The sequence below is a fragment of the Heterodontus francisci genome, chromosome 1, assembly GCF_036365525.1.
Source record: "Heterodontus francisci isolate sHetFra1 chromosome 1, sHetFra1.hap1, whole genome shotgun sequence".
NCBI classification, from domain to species: domain Eukaryota; kingdom Metazoa; phylum Chordata; class Chondrichthyes; order Heterodontiformes; family Heterodontidae; genus Heterodontus; species Heterodontus francisci.
Window position 1 is genome coordinate 228008212 of NC_090371.1, and position 21427 is coordinate 228029638.

Sequence of the window (21427 nt, forward strand, 5' to 3'; positions counted from 1 at the left end):
TGATACCAGTGGTGAACTCGCTGTACAATGTGTCTTTGGGGATCCTGCCATCTTCCATGCGGCTCACATGGCCACTATACCACCAATTTTGGTGTCATCAGCAAACTTACTAATCATGCCCCTTACATTCACATCCAAGTCATTAATATATATGACAAACAACAAAGGGCCCAGCACCGATCTCTGCGGCACACCACTGGTCACCGGCCTCCAATCTGAAAAACAACCCTCCACTACCACCCTCTGCCTCCTATCACCAAGCCAATTTTGTATCCAATTTGCTAGCTCACCCTGGATCCCATGTGTGCGAACCTTCTGGACCAGCCTACCATGCGGGACCTTGTCAAATGCTTTGCGAAAGTCCACGTAGACAACTTCCATCGCCCTGCCCTCGTCAATCGTCTTGGTCACCTCCTTGAAAAACTCAATCAAATTCGTGAGACATGATTTCCCCTGCACAAAGCCATGCTGACTATCCCTAATCAGACCAGGCCTTTCCAGATGCATATAAATCCTGTCTCTCAGAATCCCTTCCAATGGCTTTCCCACCACTGATGTAAGGTTCACCGGCCTGTAGTTCCCTGGCTTATCCCTGCTGCCCTTCTTAAATAAAGGCACAACATTAGCAATCTCTTCCCTTGCTTCCCATAGCATCCTAGGATACACCTGGTCAGGCCCTGGGGATGTATCCACCTTAATGCGCTTCAAAACCTCCAACACCTCCTCCTCTGTAATGTTGATATGCTCCAGGATATCGCTGTTCCCTTCCTTGAACTCACTAGCTTCCATGACCATCTCCACGGTAAATACGGACGAGAAATATTAATTTAAGACCTCGCCCATTTCCTGTGGCTCCACACATAGATTGCCACACTGATCCTTAAGGGGACCTACTCTCTCCCTAGCTACCCTTTTACTCTTAATATATTTATAGAATCTTTCAGGATTCTCCTTTATCTTATCTGCCATGGAAATCTCTTGGTCCCTTTTTGCCCTCCTAATTTCCTTCTTAAGTGTAGTCCTACATCCCCTATACTCCTCGAGGGACTCGCTCGATCCCAGCTGCCTATATCTGACATATGCCTCCTTCTTTGTCCTGACCAGACCCTCAATATCCCTCATCAACCAAGGTTCCCTAAACTTGCCAGCCTTGCCCTTCCATCTAACAGGAACATGCCGGCCCTGAACTCTTCCTATCTCACTTTTAAAAGCCTCCCACTTGCCAGACGTCCGTTTACCTGTAAACAGCCTCTCCCATTCAACTTTTGAGAGTTCCTGTCTGATGCCATCGAAATTATCCTTCCCCCAAATTAGGACTTCAACCTGAGGACCAGTCCTATCCTTTTCCATAACTATCTTGAAGCTAATAGAGTTATGGCCACTGGTCCCAAAGTGCTCCCGCACTGACACATCAACCACCTGCCCGTCCTCATTTCCTAAGAGGAGGTCGAGTGTAGCCCCTTCTCTAGTAGGGCCATCCACATACTGCTTCAGAAAACTATCCTGGACACACTGAACAAATTCTTCCCCATCTGATCCCTTAGCACTAAAACAGTCCCAGTCAATATTAGGGAAGTTAAAATCACCTACTATTACAACCCTATAATTCTTACACCTATCTGTGATTTCCCTACATATATGCTCCTCCACTTCCCTCTGACTATTGGGGGGCCTATAGTATAATCCCATCAAAGTGATCACCCCTTTCTTATTTCTAAGTTCTACCCATATGGCCTCAATGGACATTCCCCCCGGGATATCCTCTCTAAGTACTGCCGTGATGTCCTCCCTAATCAATAGTGCAACTCCCCCTCCTCTCTTACCTCCACCTCTGTCACACCGGAAGCATCGGTGCCCCGGAACATTGAGCTGCTAGTCCTGCCCATCCCTCAACCACGTTTTCGTAATAGCAATAATATCACAATCCCATGTACTGATCCATGCTCTGAGTTCATCTGCCTTACCTGTAAGGCCTCTCGCATTAAAGTAAATGCAGTTTAACCTGTCAGACCTTCCACGCTCCCTGTCCTGCCCTTGCCGACCTGCCTACTAGACTTGCTTGCTTTAACCTCTACATTTGCCTCAGCTATCTCATCTAAGAGACTACTTCTTTGGGTCCCACCCCCCTGCAAGACTAGTTTAAACCCTCCCGAGTAGTGCTAGCAAACCTCCCCGCAAGGATATTGGTCCCCCTCCAGTTTAGATGCAACCCGTCCTTCTTGTACAGGTCACCTCTGCACCAGAAGAGATCCCAGTGATGTGTTTTATTTCAAAAGCTGCTGGATTGTCAAAGAAACCTTTACTGCCCTTTACGGAAAGGAATCTTCCACCCCCTGATCTGTATAATTTCTGAAGATTATCTGACAGCCAATGCCATAATGTACTCTCTGCATGCACCACTCTCCACTTGGAGCATGGAGTTGGCTTTCGAATTCCAGTCTGATATGAAAACAGGTTTGGAAAATGCCCAGATGTCCTGGTACTTAGAAAAATCAGCTTCTTAAGTGCCTAGGAGATCAAAAAGAATCCTTAGATCTCTTCGGCATTTAATAAACTTAGCATTGAGCCTTTTGAATTTTTTTTATTTGTTCTTGGAATGTGGGCAATTGAAGTAAGGTAGTATTTATTGGCTATCCCAAGTTGCCTGTACTGTACTAAGTTTTAACTTTTCTGTGGAATGAATATTGATTGTAATCCATGAAAAAATGTGTTTCAGGTGAGAGATGAAAGAAATATGTTGAAAGTGGTCTCAAGAATCCATCGAATAGCAATGATCCTTAAACTCCTGGTGGATCAGTTTGCAGTTCTGGAGACAATGACAGCACTGGACTTCTTTGATTTCAGGTAGCAAAGATTTACAGTTGGCACCCTGGACAAAACCAAGGAAAATAAATGTACAAGGCATCAGACTTTGTAGGAACAAATCCTTATTGGCTAGCATTTTAAGAAGTGCTTTACAAAATGTATCGGGCTGAATTGTATTGACCCCCGACATCAGGGGTCGTGGCGGGGGGGACCATAGCTCAGGCAGAGGCCCGCCATGGGCCTCGATGCCAGGAAGACCGATATTGCCGGCGTCGGCAAGGCCTCATAGTGGCCCACCCTGCCGCTCGGCGATGGGAGAAAAATTTGCATATGTTAATTGTTTAAAATAATTGAATTGATTACTTACCCGCTGTCCATCCCAGTGGCTGGCAGAGTTGCGGTGATGTGAGGCGGAACACTGGTGGGGAGGGGGGAGCAGGTAGGTTATCAGTGCAGGAGGGGTGGGGAGAAGGGACAAAATAATCTGATTGGTGTAGGGGATGGTGGGAAGGGATAAAGTTTAAAGCTTATGAACTTTGGGTGGGGGGGAAGGTCAGGAGCATAAGGTGAATGTTTGATGGAGGGGAAGAGGGCAAGTAATGTTTTGTATGGTTATTGGGGGGGCAGTGGGAGAGGGTCGGAATCATTTTATTTAATTTTTTAAGGTCAGTATTTCTTTAAATATTGTAATTGCAATGTAGGGCTCGAAGCTCTTTAAAAATGGCATCAGCGCCTGCGTAAAGGCAGCCGCCGCGTTCAATATAGCGAGTCTCCGTGAAGTACGGTCCGCAAGGGTGGACTGCCATAGTTTACGGAAATGTAAAATGTAGCCCATAACCTTAACTCAAATCTCACACACTAATATCTGCTGCAATAAAGATCTCTGCATTGGCGAAATCTCCAAGGAGTAATCAGTACATTACACATAAGAGTGGATTTTCCTGACCTTTTACCCAGGGATAATCAATGTTCCTTAGGTGCAATGCCCAAGTAAAAGGAATTCGGGTGCTTCCCTAAAGGAAAAAGTTTGGCCTGTACCTGCAGCAGCGTCAGAAAAGCTCGATGTCTGCTAGTGAGACAGGAGGGGTTGTTGTAGCTTGCTTCTGGACCTGTTAGTTGAGCCCCCAAGCCATGTAAATGCCTGGTACAGGAAGTCCTGATGATTCAGGGTCTGCTGCTCCTGTCTAGCATTGGGAATGTGGTTAGGGAAAGTGCAGAATAATTTGCAACTATAGTGTTTAATGATCATTCTCCTATCCCAGATATCCAGGCGTATAGAATTTCAGACATGAGGGGGCTGAAATTCTATAGGGGATTCAACTGTAGCTCTCAAGTTTCCATCATTTCACTGCTGATTCTACCTGTCTCACACTGGAGTTATGGTGGGAGACGAAAAGAGCTCTCAAGGAGTTTCAACCCTACTTTGTGTATGTCTATATTTATATGTTGCACTTCAAAATACAATGCTCAATGACATTTGATTTGCCTCGATAGGTACAGATAAATGACTTTCTGTTAGTGCACGATGATAAGTCACCATGAAAGACGTTGTGAGCAATTGAGAAATTGCTGTGTGTCAGAATGCCAGATCAAAAGAAACCCATAGTCCCTAAGAAGGTTTCAAGCAAATACTGTTTAAATTTGCCAAATGGTAACTAGAAGTGCACAAAAAGGAGAGAAGAGAGTTACCCCATCTACATCTGCAAAATGATGCAGCATGTTCACCCCAACTCCGGTATTTCCTTCAAGGCCATGAACTCAATCATGAATGTTCTTTTTGAGTGGGTGAAGAACAAAGAACAGTACAGCACAGGAACAGGCCATTCGACCCTCCAAGCCTGCGCCGATCTTGATACCTGCCTAAACTAAAACCTTCTGCACTTCCGGGGACCGTATCCCTCTATTCCCATCCTATTCATGTATTTATCAAGATGCCTCTTAAATGTCGCTATCGCACCTGCTTCCACCACCTCCCCTGGCAGCAAGTTCCAGGCACTCACCACCCTCTCACATCCCCTCGCACATCCCCTCTAAACTTTGCCCCTCTCACCTTAAACCTATGTCCCCTAGTAACTGACTCTCCCACCCTGGGAAAAAGCTTCTGACTATCCACTCTGTCCATGCCGCTCATAACTTTGTAAATCTCTATCATGTCGCCGCTCCACCTCCATCTGACCCATTGCAACAAGCCCTCAACCATCAATTCCAGTGAGATGCAGACCACTATGTGCCTGCTGCTGCCTGGGGAGTTTCTCAAGACGTCAGATGGGACAGAGGTGCACCAGCTCCAAGTAAAACTTCACAATATGCTGACAAAAATCAGTTGTTGTTGCTGCCAAGGTAACGCAAGTCAAACTAGCAGCACAGAAAGCTCCAAATATATAAAGTTAAAACAAAAATTAACGAAAAATCTACATGCAAAGACTGGTAGAAGTATGGAATTCTCTACCACAGGTGGAGGTTGATGCTTGATCAATTGTTAATTTTAAGTCTGAAATTGATAGATTTTTGTTAACCAAAGGTATTAAGCAAAGGCGAGTATATTGAGTTCGGTAGCAGATCATCCATGATCTCACTGAATGGTGGAACAGGCTCGAGGGGCGAAAGAGACTACTCCTGTTCCTGTATTCTTCTTTTCCTAATGCCTTGTGCATAGTTTGAATTTGTTAGGACAGGGAGAATTTAACAACTACTTGAAATGACTGCTTATAGAAAGTTCTTTCTGTTCCAAAACCACAATTGGTCAAGGATTTCCCAGGTTGCTGTGTGAAGTGATGTCATAAATGAGGATTCAGAAAGTGTCCACACATGGTCCGGCATGGACTCAATGGATTGAATGGCCTCCTTCTGGCTATAACGACTCTATGACATGGGCTATTGAAGACTTGCAAGCTCAAAAATGATTTTAGTTTCAGATTGTGCAGAATCTCTTTTTGGGAATGATAATTAAGAACAAAAGGATCAGAAATCCCCAACATGGAGGCATCAAACAGTGTGCGGGCAATTGGTATAGTGGGCATATTGCTACCTGATTATTGTTGTTTAGTTTGGCACTCCAGAGCACCTTTCCAAGAAGAGGTCCCTGTCCATACCTGCCAGGAGGTGGTGTACTGGTTCAGCAGGACAAGACCAAACACTTTGATGAATCTGGCAAGGAAAGAGTACTGAACACGACCGTTTACCAGTAGATGGCCCATGATTCCATGCTTCAAACTGTTGCTTTTCAACCTGTTCCACAATTATTTCCAGCCCATGCCAAGCCTTCACACAACTTTAGAGCTCTGTCATTTTATCTCACACATACCCCATACCTCAGCATTCAAATGGAACATACAGTTGAAAGCCTTGCCATGTTCACATCGTAGAGTCATAGTCGTACAGCATAGAAACAGGCCCTTCGGCCCACTGCGTCCATGCCAACCATAATGCCTATCTATACTAATCCCACCTGCCTGCATTAATTCCATATTCCTCTATGCCTTGCTCATTCAAGTACCTGTACAGATGCCTCTTAAATGTCGCTACTGTTCTTGTCTCCACCACCTCAGGCAGCTCATTCCAGATACCCACTATTCTTTGTGTGAAATATTTACCCCTTTGATCCCCTCCTCCCTCTCACCTTAAATCTATGCCCTCTAGTTTTAATCACCCATACCATGGGAAACAGACTCTGGATATCTACCCTATCTATGCCTCTCATAATTTTATATACCTCTATCATGGCCCCTCTCAGCCTCCTTCGCTCCAGGGAAAACAGACCCAGCCTATCCAATCTCTCTTTGTAACTCAAGCCCTCCAAACCAGGCAACATCCTTCTGAATCTTTTCTGCACCCTCTCTAGCTTAATCACATCTTTCCTGTAGTGCGGCGACCAGAACTGCACACAGTACTCCAAATGCAGCCTAACCAACGTCATGTACAACTGTAACATGATGTCCCAACTCTTGTATTCAATGCCTCAGCCGATGAAGGCAAGCATGCCATACGCCTTCTTCACCACCCTGTCTACCTGTGTTTCAGGGAACTATGTACTTGCACCCCAAGGTCTCTTGGCTCAACAACACTCCCTAGGACCCTGCCGATCACTGTATATGTCCAGCCCTTGTTTAACTTCCCAAAATGCATCACTTCACACTTGTCTGCGTTAAATTCCATTTACCACTCCCTTGCCCACTTTCCCAGTTGATCTATATCCTGTTGTAACCTTAGACAACCTTCTTCACTGTCTACTATACCACCAATTTTGGTGTCATCTGCAAACTTACTAATCATGCCCCTTACATTCACATCCAAGTCATTAATATATATGACAAACAACAGAGGGCCCAGCACTGATCCCTGCGGCACACCACTGGGCACCGGCCTCCAATCTGATAAACAACCCTCCACTCCCACCCTCTGCCTCCTATCACCAAGCCAATTTGTATCCAATTTGCTAGCTCACCCTGGATCCCATGTGTTCAAACCTTCTGGACCAGCCTACCATGCGGGACCTTGTCAAAGGCCTTGCTAAAGTCCATGGAGACAACATCCATCACCCTGCCCTTGTCAATCCTCTTGGTCACCCCCTCGAAAAACTCAAAACATCTTCTCAGGGCTTCAATCATCAAACCAATATAACAAAAATTTGACCAACCCTTGAAAACGAGCATGGGGATCACGGAGATCACAAGATGTGATTAACCCGCGCCTGTTCATTGTGTTGAAGACAGCATGGTTGAGAAGTAAAGTTGAAAAATGAAAACCTGAAAAAATATATCTGTAATTATCATAAAATCACCAATGAAATAAGTCATTCTTGAGAGTTCATAACTTTAAATATATTTTAACCCTTTTTTCTCTCCTGTCTTTTAACTGTTTTGTACATGTTCTATGAATGAGAAGATAAACAGGAATTTATTTTCAACCATTATTATATTATTATATATTATATTATTAATTATTTATTATTCCAAGGTTTACCAGGATGTTGCCTGGTCTGGAGGGCATTAGCTATGAGGAGAGGTTGGATAAACTCGGATTGTTTTCACTGGAACGACGGAGGTGGAGGGGCGACATGATAGAGGTTTACAAAGTTATGAGCGGCATGGACAGAGTGGATAGTCAGAAGCTTTTTCCCAGGGTGGAAGAGTCAGTTACTAGGGGACATAGGTTTAAGGTGAGAGGGGCAAAGTTTAGAGGGGAGGTGCGAGGCAAGTTCTTTACACAGAGGGTGGTGAGTGCCTGGAACCTGCTGCCGGGGGAGGTGGTTGAAGCACGTCCCATAGAGATGTTTGAGAGGCATCTTGACAAATACATGAATAGGATGGGAATAGAGGGATACGGACCCCAGAAGTGCAGAAGGTTTTAGTTTAGGCAGGCATCAAGATCGGCACAGGCTTGGAGGGCCGAATGGCCTGTTCCTGTGCTGTACTGGTCTTTGTTCTTTGTTCATTGCTCTTCAATCTATCAGTGCTGTGTGATTATAGCTAACAATTCTCTCTCTCTCTTACTGCAAATAAATAGGGCTTTAGTGAGACCACACATGGAATACTGTGCAAAGCTTTATTTGTTGCAGTGGGCCAGGTGGGAAGCTTCACCCATTCAAAAAGAACATTGACGAATGAGTTCATGATGCTCATGGCCTTGGAGGAAATACCGGAGTTGGGGTGAACATGCTGCATCATCTTGTAGATGTAGATGGAGTAACTCTCATTTCTCCTTTTTTTGCACTTCTTGTTGCCATTTGGCAAGTTTAAACAGTATTTGCTTGAAACCTTCTTAGGGACTATGGGTTTCTTTTGATCTGGCATTCTGACACACAGCAATTTCTCAATTGCTCACAACGTCTTTCATGGTGACTTATCATCATGCACAAGGAAGGCTATGCATGCCTTTGCAGGGGTGCAAAAAAGGTTCAGTAGATGGATTCTGGAGATGAGAGGGATGTCCTATGAGGAGAGATTGAGTGGAATGGGCCTATATTCTGTGGAATTTAGAGGAATGAGAAGAGAGCTCATTGAAACGTCTACAATTCTTAAGCGGCCTTGACAGAGTAGATGCTGAGAGGCTGTTTGCCCCAGCTGGAAAGCCTAGAATTAGGGCCATGGTCTCAGGATAAGGGATTGGCCATTTAGCACTGAGATGAAGAGAACCTTTGGAATTCTCTATTCCAGAAGGCTGTGGATGCTCATTTAGGATATTCAGGACTATGAATGATTTGATAGATTCTTGGACACTAAGGGAATCAAGGGATATGGGAATAGGGCAAGAAAGTAGAATTGATGTAGAATTTCAGCCTCGATCTTATTGAATCTTCGAGCAGGTTTAAGTGGCGTTATGACTCCTGCTCCTCTTTATTTAGCACTTCAGTTCTAATCTTTCTCCTTCTATGGACAGTACCCAATGCTAATTTGTTTTTTAATTATTTGTTTTCAGGATATTTATTGTCCCTAATTGCTCGGAGAATGTTGTCTTGGGCCTTCTTAATACAACTGAGTAGTTTGTTAGGCCATCTCAGAGGGCATTAAGTGTAACCATACAATGTATCATAAATTTTAGATCTGTATTATGTAACCTATGATCCGGAGAGTAACTTTATAGCCTATATCTAGTCATATGACAGCATGACCCTGTGGGTATACAATGAAATCCCTCATTGTGCCTACTGGATAGGCTAATCTTACATGTGCCCCTGCTGACAATATTCCTGTACAATCATAAGGAAAAGCCAATTGTAAGCCAACATATGGTTTATTATACATATAAAGAAAAAAATGCAGTTCTTAGTTAATTTCAATCTATTTATAATGTTTCCGTAACATGCTAATTAATTATTGTTTATTTTTAAAGGAATTATTTAGTACCTGCATCTGGATTTCAGAGCCTGCAGTTTCGCCTTCTGGAGAATAAGATTGGAGTTCCAGAGAGTCTGCGAGTTCCTTACAGCAGAAAGCACTATAAGGACAACTTCATAGGGAAAGACAATGAGTTACTCCTTCAATCTGAGCTGGAACCAACACTGTTACATCTGGTAGAGGTAGTCAACATTGAGATTCAGTCACTACCCAATGATAACCCCACTATTTAAAAAAGGAGATAGTGAGAAAACAGAGAATTATAGACCGGTTAGCCTGACATCAGTAGTAGGGAAAATGCTTGAGTCCATTATAAAAGATGTAATAGCAGAGCACTTGGAAAACAATGACAGGATCGGACAAAGTCAACATGGATTTGTGAAAGGGAAATCATGCTTGACAAATCTACTGGAATTTTTTGAGGATGTAACTGGTAGAATAGATAAGGGGGAACCAGTGGATGTGGTGTATTTGGACTTTCAGAAAGCTTTCGATAAGGTCCCACATAAGAGATTAGCATGCAAAATTAAAGCACCTGGGATTATGGGTAAGGTACTGACATGGATAGAGAACTGGTTCTCTACCACAGAAAGCAGTTGAGGCCAAATCATTAAATATATTCAAGAAAGAGTTAGATATAGTTCTTAGGGCTTATGGGATCAAGGGATACGGGGAGAAAGCGGGAACAGGTTACTGAGTTTGGATGATCAGCCATGATCGTATTGAATGGTGGAGCAGGCTCGAAGGGCCAAATGGCCAATTAAGTGCCTCAATAGGCAGCGGGGTTGGAAAGCCGATCATAGGCCTTCCTGCCCCGGACTAAATGTTGGCAGAGGCAGGATGGCAGTGGAAAGTCGCCCTCCTGCCACCATCCCACTCGATTTTATACTCTCCCTGAATCCAACCCCACCATGGGGAGAACATAAAATTCCCCCCGTTAACTTTGGACTGGATTTACAGGCCCCCCCCCCACAACGTCCAAGGTCGTGGTGGGGGCCCGGAAAATGCCTCCGGGAGAGGCCAGCCACGGGCCTTGATGCTGGGAAGACCCGGCTCCATATTGCCGCCGGCGGTGAGGCCTTACCCTAACCCTGCCGATTTGTGACGGGATTAATATTACCATTGTCAAAAAAATGTTCATCAATGAATTAAATACTTACCTGCTCCCGCCGTCCGTTCTGGTGCCATATTGGTGGCAGCGGCCGGCACTGCCGCAGCCTTCGGATTTCCATTCAGAGATCTGATGCAGGACACTGGTGGGGAGGGGGGAAGCAGTGCAGGGTGGGGAGAGCGGCGTAAACTATTCTGATTGGTGGAGGGGATGGTGGGAAGGGGTTGAAGGTAAAAGTTAATGAACTTTGGGGAGGCAAGGTCAGGTACACAAGCTAAGAATTTTGGGGGGTGAGAGAGCAAGGAATGAACTAAATGGATATTGGGGAGTGGGAGAGGGGAGAGAAAAATTTTGTGTATTTTAAAATTAAATCTAAAGTGCATATTCCTTTAAAAATTTAAATTAAATGTATGGGCTGAAAACCATTTAAAAATGGTGTCAACAACTGCGCCGCGGCACTGGATGCTGTTGCCGGGGACAGACTGCCCATCCCCTGCACGTCATTGGGTGGGGGGGGTGGGGGCGGACCACCCCGGCCATATAAATGAGCTGCCGTGTTTAATATCATGGTGGCTCTGCAGAGTAAAGCCCGTGCCTGTGGGCCGCCATTTTTTGCGGCTGCCGCCATAAATTTGAGGCCTCTGTTTCTCTCTCCACAGTTGCTGCAAGACCTGCTGAGTGTTTCCAGCAATTTCTGTTATTATTTCATTCTTCCAGCATCGTGTAAAGCATTTTGAGACATCTTCCTGTATGTGAGGAGCAGTACACATTTGCCACAAATTTGACTATAATTTATCTGAACTAACATCACAACTGGAATCTTACCGGCATGCCGTGGGTCCCGACACTGGGACCAAATGCGGCTCCAGAGCCCGAGTTGGCAGAAGGCAGGATCGTAGAAGCAATTTTACTCGTGGCGGCCAATTAAAAGGCCACTGTTGGGGCCAGCCTCTCCGAGCCGCCGGCCCAATCAGGTGGCCAGCAGCTCTGCAGCCTTGGCAGCGCCACCGAAAGAGGTGGCCACTGCTGAGGCTGCAAGGAGGAGAGAGCGCCTTCATGTTGATGCGCCCTCGAAGGGCTGGTAAGTAAGTCATGGATGTGCCAGAGCCAGGCAGTCCCCAGTGACTGAAGGATAGAACTCTCTAGAGATGGCTTTGGAGTTGCAGGGGTGGCCATTGCCCCCTGGGGGCCCCTCCCTCGGCCATGGAGCCTCCAGAAAGGAAGGCTCCACTGGGAAGCCAATGGGATGCCACCTCCTTGCAGCTGGCGGATTGACCACTTGGGGGACCATTCCAAGTCTGGTAAAATTCTGGTGATCTGGCCATCAACGAAATTGGCTGCCCACTTCCAGTCGGCAGGCAGCTGAACAGCTACCGTTCCCACCTTTGCTAATATCCCCTGGCAGCGGGAACAAGTCAGGCTTCCCTCTTGATGCCTTCTGATACCATTTCACCACCCTTCCTGCCTTCCAGCCCATCTCCAAAGGGCTGGTAAAATTCCTGCCCTCATTTCACCATCTGCCTTGGTAAACTTTTTAGAATGTAATAATGGAAGCACAACTTTAATGGTTTCTTTGGTCTGTAAAACAAAGCACTGAAGGTCAAGATGTATTTGAAAACTCGGTCACAAAAATTGATAATGGTCAAAAGTTGATGTGTACAGTAAGTGGTGCATGGAGCAAGTTTCACTTGACAACTTCTACTCATATTTCACCTGTAAATACTATAGACCCGAAGTTCTGATGCTTTTAAAGAAGGACTTTCATTTACAGAGCAACTTTCACAACCTCAGGACATCCCAAAGCACTCTGCAGCCTGTGCAATGTTGTCACTATTGTAACGTAGAATACACAGCAGCCAATTTGTGCATTGCAAGCTCCCACAAACAGCAATGTGATAATGACCAGATAAAACATTTTTGTGATGTTAATTCAGAATTAAATGTTGGACAGGCCACTGGGGTTAAATCTTACGCTCTTCTTCAAAAAAGTAGGATCTTTTATGAGAGCAAATAGGGCTCTGGTTTAACAGCTCTTCTGAAAGACAGCACCTCCAACATTGCAGCACCCCATCAGTATTGCAATGGAATGTCAGCCTAGCACTTTGTGCTCAAGTCTTTGCAGTGAGACTTGAACCCATCCCTTACTTAGAGGTGAGAGTGTTATCAACTGAGCCCCAGCTGAGACATTGTGCTGATTATTCAATGCTCCTGAGCATAGGTGATGGTCACCCACTACTCATTGGGAGTGGGAGGATGGGCTTATTAATCATTTGTGCTGAGGGTGGGACAGGGAATTCACTCATGTTGATCTACTTATTTTCAATCATGATTACATTTTAACATTGTATCTTTGCTTTTGTTTTAAGCAATGGCTGGAGAGAACCCCTGGACTTGAGCCTGATGGGTTTGATTTCTGGGGCAAACTGAAAATCAACGTTGAAAGAGGAGTGAGGGAAGAATTTTCAGATATCCAGGTAGTCACCATCATCAGACTGATACCAGTATAGGACATCAATGAATACTTTATGTACTTGTCAATAAAGCAGAGTGCATACCGTTTAAAATTTCTTGGAAAAGCAATCTGTATAAATGAAAATAAATGTACACTGACATAAATTGAAACTGTGAAAAGGCATAATTAAATTATAATACAAATAAAAGGGAATTTGTGATAGGTTAAGTATGGCTAATGTTGAGTAATGAGATATAAACATTTTTGTTAAAAATCAGATTAATGTGGTGCTATGATTTTATATGAAACTATACAGTAAAATGATATTTGCAGATATTAGAAGAGAAAAGTATAAAGCATATGCAATCTTCAAATGGTAATCTACTGCACAATCTTTTTTTGTTTTGCAAAAGTCAAAGCCTGCATTTGAGGGGAAGCAAGATAGGCTGTCGGAACTTAACAGACAAAAGGAAGTACTCACATCACTGTTCGATGAAAAGCGTCATGAGCATCTGTTGAGTAAAGGTAGGGATGCAAACTGTAGAGTAAAAAAGGACACTTGTGTTTTCAATAAAGCAGAAAATAATGGGAAAACATTGCAACTGACAGGATCAGGAACATTTTGGGGTAGAATTTCTATTGGGGTTATGTGATTTTCTGCCATGTGATCTTCATCCCACCCTCCTCGAGGAAACTGGGCAGTTAAAATTTCCCAAGTCAGTTACCCACCTTGGAGCCATCTGGAGCCGATCTTCCAGTATTTTCATTGTCGGTAAAGATACCCATCCAAAACCAGCAGGGGCTTTTTTTTAGCACATGGCCTACCTGATGACAGGAAACCGGATCAGGCCCAGAATAGTACCAAAAAGTAATTCACTATTTCTTATAAATTCCTTTGTCGGGCCAAGAGATTTGGAAGTTCTCCTCTGGAATGAGCAAGTAAATCTCACACTTCCTCTGCTGTGAACATACCACCAGCCCCATGCACCCCTCCTCCCCTCATGGCACACCCTGGAAGTTTGCTCCCATGCACTTATCTGTTCTTGGTTGGTGGTATAGTATAAGGACCTAAAAGGGTTAATGCTGGAGACAGTGAGACCACCCACTCCCACTGTAGTGATGATGATGTAATAGTCACATGGTAATGGGTTTTGGGAGAAGAGAGTAGCAGCATGAAGGATGCTAACTAGAGAGGCTTGTGGAGAGTGTAAATAGAGATGTGTAAATAGTAAGAGTTATTAGTTGACCTTATCCAGATTCCGAGACTTTATCAACAATGCCCTTGCTACGTTACAACTACAACTGCAACACATAATATGGTGGCACTGGTTAAAACGACCAGAAAATACTGGAACACCTTGTGAAGTAATGCCAAGAGTACAGCAGATCTTGTGAGGGGACTGCAAAGAGCTCCAGAGTTGCTCCATAGCCGAAGTAGATGCAGACAGTTGGTGAGTCAGCTGTGCAGACATTCAGAATGCACCACAGAAGCGTGGTGGTCTGCAATGAAATGTCCAGGTCCAGCGATTGAGTTCCGAGTCTCAGTACTGGGCGATGGTCTAGGATCGGGTGAGATAATTTTAAAAGGGGACATTTTTGGTGAACATCGCGTTGAGTAGAAAAAACACAGAGAAGTTGATATCTAGCGAAAAGGCAACTCGGGAATCGGGCAGAGTCGGCAGCCATTATTCTACCAGACTGTGGAGAGATACCGTGGGGAGAAACTGTGGGAAAACCCCAGAAAAAGCACAAACACCTCGATTAATGTCAAAACGATTTAAAAAGAAAAGGAAATACCCTAAAAAGCTTAATAAAGCTTAGGAAAACAAAATGGATTCAAAATTTAGAATGCCTGAAAGCTTCCACAAGCAGGAAGGACCCAATCAGGTACAAAATTGGTCCTTATAGAGGAAACGACCCCTACGATTTAGGATAGCTTCCAAGCTGCATACTAAATCAGAAACAGAACACGTAAATACCCTTTTATACTCTATGGGTGCAGTTGCGGATGGTGCATTGTGAAGCAAGGAATAAATGAGGCTTCTGATAAATTTGAGGATGTGCTACAAGCCTGTGACAAATATTTCAATTTAAGCAGTAACGAAATTCTGGAAAGAGCCAAATTTAACAAGCAAGTCCAGAAGATTAGCAAATTCATTGATTATTTTATAATTGATCTGTACAGATTGGCTGAGGGATGTGAATTGAAAGAGAATTGAAAGTGGAACTGATAAGGGACCAAATCTTTGGGCCTCCTTATCTCGAGAGACAATGGATACGCGCCTGGAGGTGGTCAGTGGAGTGACCTCTTCATGGCGCATGCCTGGGCAAATTTATGGAGGTTGAGAGTTGCCCAGTCGTCAAAACCCCCCTCTCGGCCTTTCTGGTGGGGTCCAAAGGAGTGCAGGACACGACGTTTGGCACCAGTATGGCTGCAGGAACTGCCGGAAACATGCCAAAGGTGACACATGACCGCCTGCGGGGTTCCGCTCCGGATTTTCTGTTAGGGTTTACTCCCTTAGCCTTGGTCTCTCCCGAGACGCCCACAAGGCAGTGGGGTTGTTGGGGCCCCTACACAGGTGTAGGATGGTGCCGGTGGGAGGAGGGGATGCAAGGGGGAGGGGTAGAGGGAGGGGGTGGGGGGGGGGGTGCAGGGGAAGGGGGTGCGGGGTGAAGATGGTGCGAGGGGGGGGCGGGCTGGGACGGGGTTGTGAGGGGGTGAGCTGAGAGGGTGGAGCAGGGAAGGGGACGGGGGTGGGGGGGGTGGAAGGGGGGTAAAGGGGGGGGGAGGGGGGGTGGAATCTGGTGCAGGTAATAAGCCATTTCCTCAGTGCCCACCATCGACGTCCGGAAAGCTCATCCACGTCCTTCGGGAGGTGAAGCATCAAATAGTTGCCGGAATAGCTGATGAATCTTTTTCAGATCTCTTAACAGTCGAAAGATGACCTTATACTCGAGAAGGCAATTCAGATCGTACGACAGGCAAAAGTCCAAAGGCAAAATAGAGCCATTCTGTGGGCTGAAGAGAAGCCTTGGATTAGAAGAAATCCAATGACTACAGTTCCTGAAACCAAAGACAGAGAGGCAATCTATAGAGAAGAAGGCACACACAGGTGAGAAGGTGCATGACACTGGGAAACCGTGCCAGGCCTGTGGAGCCAGGAAGACCCACAGTTGGGAATGGTGTTCGGCTAGTAAAGCGGAATGTTTCAATGATAAAAAGATAGGCCATTATGGAAAAATGTGCCAGAGCAAGACCTCTTCACTCAAAATCGAAAAGCAAAAGACCTTCACACAAAGAGCAATGAATGAAGGGCATCAACTTCCAGCAGAAAAGGAACCAGGAGATTTCCTAGGAGAAATTAATGGTGCAGAACAAGGATTTTGGACAGCGGACATTTATGTAAATGGACATCTAACGAATTTCAAACTGGATGCAGGTGTCACAGTTCTGTCAGACCAAGAGTCATGGTTGACCTTTACCAGGAGATTTACCAGGATGCTGCCTGAACTGGAGGGCATGTCTTACGAAGAAAGATTGAGGGAGCTAGGGCTTTTCTCATTGGAGCGAAGGAGGATGAGAGGTGACTTGATAGAGGTGTACAAGATGATGAGAGGCATAGATAGAGTGGATAGCCAGGGCGGAAAGGGCTATCACCAGGGGACATAATTTTAAGGTGATTGGAGGAAGGTTTCGGGGAGATGTCAGAGGTAGGTTCTTTACACAGAGAGTGGTGGGTGCGTGGAATGCGCTGCCAGTGGTGGTAGTAGAAGCAGATACATTAGGGACATTTAAACGACGCTTGGATAGGTACATGAATGATAGTAGAATGAAGGGTAGGTAGGTAGTTTGATCTTAGAGTAGGTTAAAGGTTTGGCACAACATCGTGGGTTGAAGGGCCTGTACTGTGCTGTACTGTTCTATGTTCTATGTTCTATGGTTGATGAGACATTGCCTACCCTAGCGGACACACAGCTGCATGGGCCGGGGGGCGCAACTGAAAGTGAAGGGTAAGCTTCAAGCAACTCTTCAATATGGAAGGAGACAAATTATGGAAACCTTATACGGTGAGGCACCGCAGCCTCACAGCTCCAGGGACCAGGGTTCGATTCTGGGTACTGCCTGTGTGGAGTTTGCAAGTTCTCCCTGTGTCTGCGTGGGTTTTCTCCGGGTGCTCCGGTTTCCTCCCACAAGCCAAAAGACTTGCAGGTTGATAGGTAAATTGGCCATTATAAATTGTCACTAGTATAGGTCGGTGGGAGGGAAATATAGGGACAGGTGGGGATGTTTGGTCGGAATAAGGGATTAGTGTAGGATTAGTATAAATGGGTGGTTGATGTTCGGCACAGACTCGGTGGGCCGAAGGGCCTGTTTCAGTGCTGTATCTCTAATCTAATCTAATCATACGTCTTGCAAAACCAGGAATTTTCCCTGTTAAATAGAAAAGTATGCTTAGACCTGCATCTGATCAAGAAGATTAATGAAGTCAAACGGCCACAGATAAACAGTTCCTTTCAAGCAGGCTGTCCGAAACTTTTCTCAGGTCGAGGAAGACTCAGTACAGAGTATAGAATCACACTTAAAGAAAATACCAGACCAGTATTTATCTTTAAACCCATAAAGATACCATACCCATTGATGAACCAAGTTCAAGACCAGCTGGACATGTTGACCAGGATGGGAGTCATTTCTCCAGTTACAAAACCAATGGAGTGGTGTTCAGCTATGGTTCCAGTCCCAAAACAAAATGGTACTCTTCGTATTTGTGTGGATTTAATGCAGCTTAACAAAGCAGTGGTGTGGGAAATTCATCCAATGTCCACAGTGGTTCACAGCTTGGCACAATTGTCTCAGAGCACCATGTTTACCAAACTCAATGCCAATAGTGGGTTTTGGCAGGTTCCCTTAGATGAGACCTCAAGATTACTAACCACATTTATAACTCCATTTGGAAGGTCTTGTTTCAATTGGTTACCATTTGGGATAACTTCCACACCAGAGATCTTCCAAAGGTCTATCTCTAACATCTTAGGGCTCAAGGGACTTATTTGTCACATGGATGACATCCTGGAACATGGGCAGTCAGTACAGAAACATGACCAAAGAGTTCGAGCAGTTTTACAATGGCTTCAAGAAGTAGGGCTAACACTGAACAAGAAGTGAGAATTCTCCAAGACATCAACTCGTTTCTTGGGACACATAGTAAGCAGTGAAGGTATAAGGCAGACCCATAGAAGACACAGCCATTACAGAATTCCCTACTCCTACTTACATTCAACAGCTCCAAAGATTCCTTGGAGTGGTGAATCTGTTAGCTAAATTTCTACCTCATTTAGCGCAGGTAACAGAACTGCTAAGACAATTTTTCAAAAAAGATCAAGCGTGGTGTTGGAGTTCACATCAAGAACAAGAATTCTGGAAGATTTAAAGAAATGCTCATATCCCCGAACATCTTGGCACACTATAACCCTACACTACCTACGACAATAGCAACAGACGCTTCCTCCACGGGGTTAGAGGCAGTCTTTTTCCAGGATCAACCTGATGGTTCTTGCAGACCAATATTATACACATGTAGAGCTTTGTCTGAGACAGAAACAAGGTATGCAGTAATTGAAAAAGAAGCATGTGAGAAGTTTTCTGATTCCATTTTTGGATTGAGAGTCGTCATCGAGACAGACCATAAACCTTTGGTATTTTTGGTTGATTGAGAAGGAAATCGCAAAAAATGGCTGCAAGAATCCAAAGATTTAGTTTAAGATTGATATATACGTACGAGACCGTATATGTCCAGGGAAAGATGCAAATGTCTGCTGATGCACTATCAAGAGCAATGATAGATCATCTGGCACAACAAGATGTGAATTTTGTGGACGAGATAGTCATATTCGCAATATACTGTACGACAATGGCCAGCAAGTATACAGAAACTGCAAGAAATTCATCACACTCAAAAAAGCAATGAAGAATGTATTCGAATAAGGCAGTATTGCACACTAGGGTGGCCACAAGAACATCCTAGTGGGAAGACAATGAAAACATTCTCTGAATATAGAAAATACTTCACAATCATCGATAATTTGCTAGTTTATAATGACAGACTAGTCATTCCCAGTTCACATAGATCGGATATCTTGGAATGTCTACATCAAGGTCACATGGGAATAACAAAGTGCAGAGCAAGGGATGATTATCAGTGTGGTGGCCAGGAATTTTCAACGACATTGAAAATGTGATCCAGAACTGCCAGATCTATGCAATACAAAGACCAGAACCTCTGTTAACTACTCAATTTCCGACCAGACCTTGGGAGCATCTAATTATGGATTTATTCACATTCAACAAAAAGTCCTACATAATCAGCATTGATTATTTCTCAAGATGGATAAAAGTGAGAAGGTTGTATTCAACGACAACTGAAGCAGTTATAAGAGTTCTACAAGACACCTTTGTGACACATGGTATCCCTGATGAAGTACTGTCAGACAACGGACCACAGCTTGCAAATGAATATTTCACACAGTTTGTGACAAGAATGGGATTTCAACATCTCACAAGTTCACCACGTTATCCACAGTCGAATGGTAAAGCAAAAAGAGATGTAAGAACCGTACAGACCTTATTGAAGAAGAATGAAGTTCTTTCAACCGCACTTCTAATTTATCAATCTACACTGTTGATGTGAGGACTGTCACCTGCACAGTTACTGATGGGCAGGAAGATAAGAACGCAACTTCCTGTGTTGACTTAAAAAATTGGATATCTGGGACTACGAGAGAGTAAGAGACCAGGAAAACTCTTGTAGAAGGCAAAAAACTGGAAATTACAACAAAAGATTTTGTGCCAGAGACTTACTGAAACTGAATGAAGGCCAAAGAGTATGGATACAAGGCCTAGAAAGAGAAGGTACTATAATCCACAGAAATGGAAACTACCAGAGATCATATGTGGTACTCACAACAGAAGGGAACATATGTAAAACTAGAAGAAACATTATCCCTGTTCCCCAGAAGGAACAGTCAATCATTTATTTGGAAGAAGCAGATGATGATGAAGAAATCCAGAGCAAACAGAATACTACAATTCTTAATAAATATCAAATGAGTCAGCGATCCAGACTTACAAGGAAGACTACTGATCAACCCAGTCAGACTAGAAAAAGATCAGGGAGAGTCATAAAGCGTCCTAACAGACTAAACCTGTGAAGTCAGAGACTTGGGGGGCGGGTAGAAAGAGTAGTAGGTAAAGCCAGGAATGTATATATGTTAAAGAAAATGTATGGCTAAAGACTTGGGGGGAGATGTAGTATAAGGACTTGAAAGGGTTAATGCTGGAGACAGTGAGAGCAAACCCTCCCACCATAGTGATGATGATGTAACAGTCACATGGTAATGGATTTTGGAAGAAGAGAGTAGCAGCACAAAGGATGCTAGCTAGAGAGGCTTGTGGAGAGTGTAAATACAGATGTGTAAATAATAAGTTATTAGTTGACCTTATCCAGACGCCGAGACTTTATCAACAACGCCCTAGCTATGCTAAAACTACAACAACAATACACAACGGGTGGACTCTGGACTAAGTGAATATATTGTGTTTCCCACTGACTTACCCACCAAATGGGGTAAAATACCCCTGAACTCATTTTTGCTGCAGTGTGCTGAATTTTAATTGACATTAAAACCAATCGGACAAATCTGTCTTCTAATTAAAATGAGGGCCTGCTCTTCTGGGGTTTCAGCCAATCTAGTGGTGAAGTTACAGCACCAGAATGGAAGAGTCCCTCGGAAATTACTGATGTTTTAAGTGAAAATGCTGGCCACAAAATTCAGTCTTGAAGTGCCCATAGTTTTGGCATTGTGGATGCCGTTTTGGTATCAAAATGGCATCTGCACTGCGTGTACACACATCTGGCAGAGCCCATCTTGAACACCTTATTCGTGAAGGTGTAAATGCGGGCATTAGGATTGCGCATCAAAAGTATGCAGAGTAGGAAGATTGTAACTTCAGTCAGCAGGTAACATTGATTTGACACGAGCACTGGCATATTCAACGTCACTGCTATAGCTAACGCCCTCTCTTAAACACACAAAGCTGAACATGCATTCCACAGCAGGGAAGATCCCCAGCAGTGCTATTTAACGGGATCATCAGGTTAGTTGCTGATTAATTTCTGCTAGCCCCGTTTGAATTTGTAGAAGTACTTGATGGCTTGCAAAGTTTCT

At 44.3% G+C, this 21427-nt stretch overlaps 1 protein-coding gene across 1 annotated transcript in view; it reads left to right on the top strand.

Annotated features, from left to right (window-relative positions):
* LOC137375211 (tryptophan 2,3-dioxygenase-like) overlaps window positions 1-21427 on the top strand; it is a 135932-nt gene that overhangs the window by 35035 nt on the left and 79470 nt on the right. Inside the window, exons 5-8 of the mRNA XM_068042023.1 lie at window positions 2717-2844; window positions 9637-9823; window positions 13119-13226; window positions 13618-13729. Coding sequence (XP_067898124.1) covers window positions 2717-2844; window positions 9637-9823; window positions 13119-13226; window positions 13618-13729 — 535 coding nt within the window. The remainder of the gene's footprint in view (window positions 1-2716; window positions 2845-9636; window positions 9824-13118; window positions 13227-13617; window positions 13730-21427) is intronic.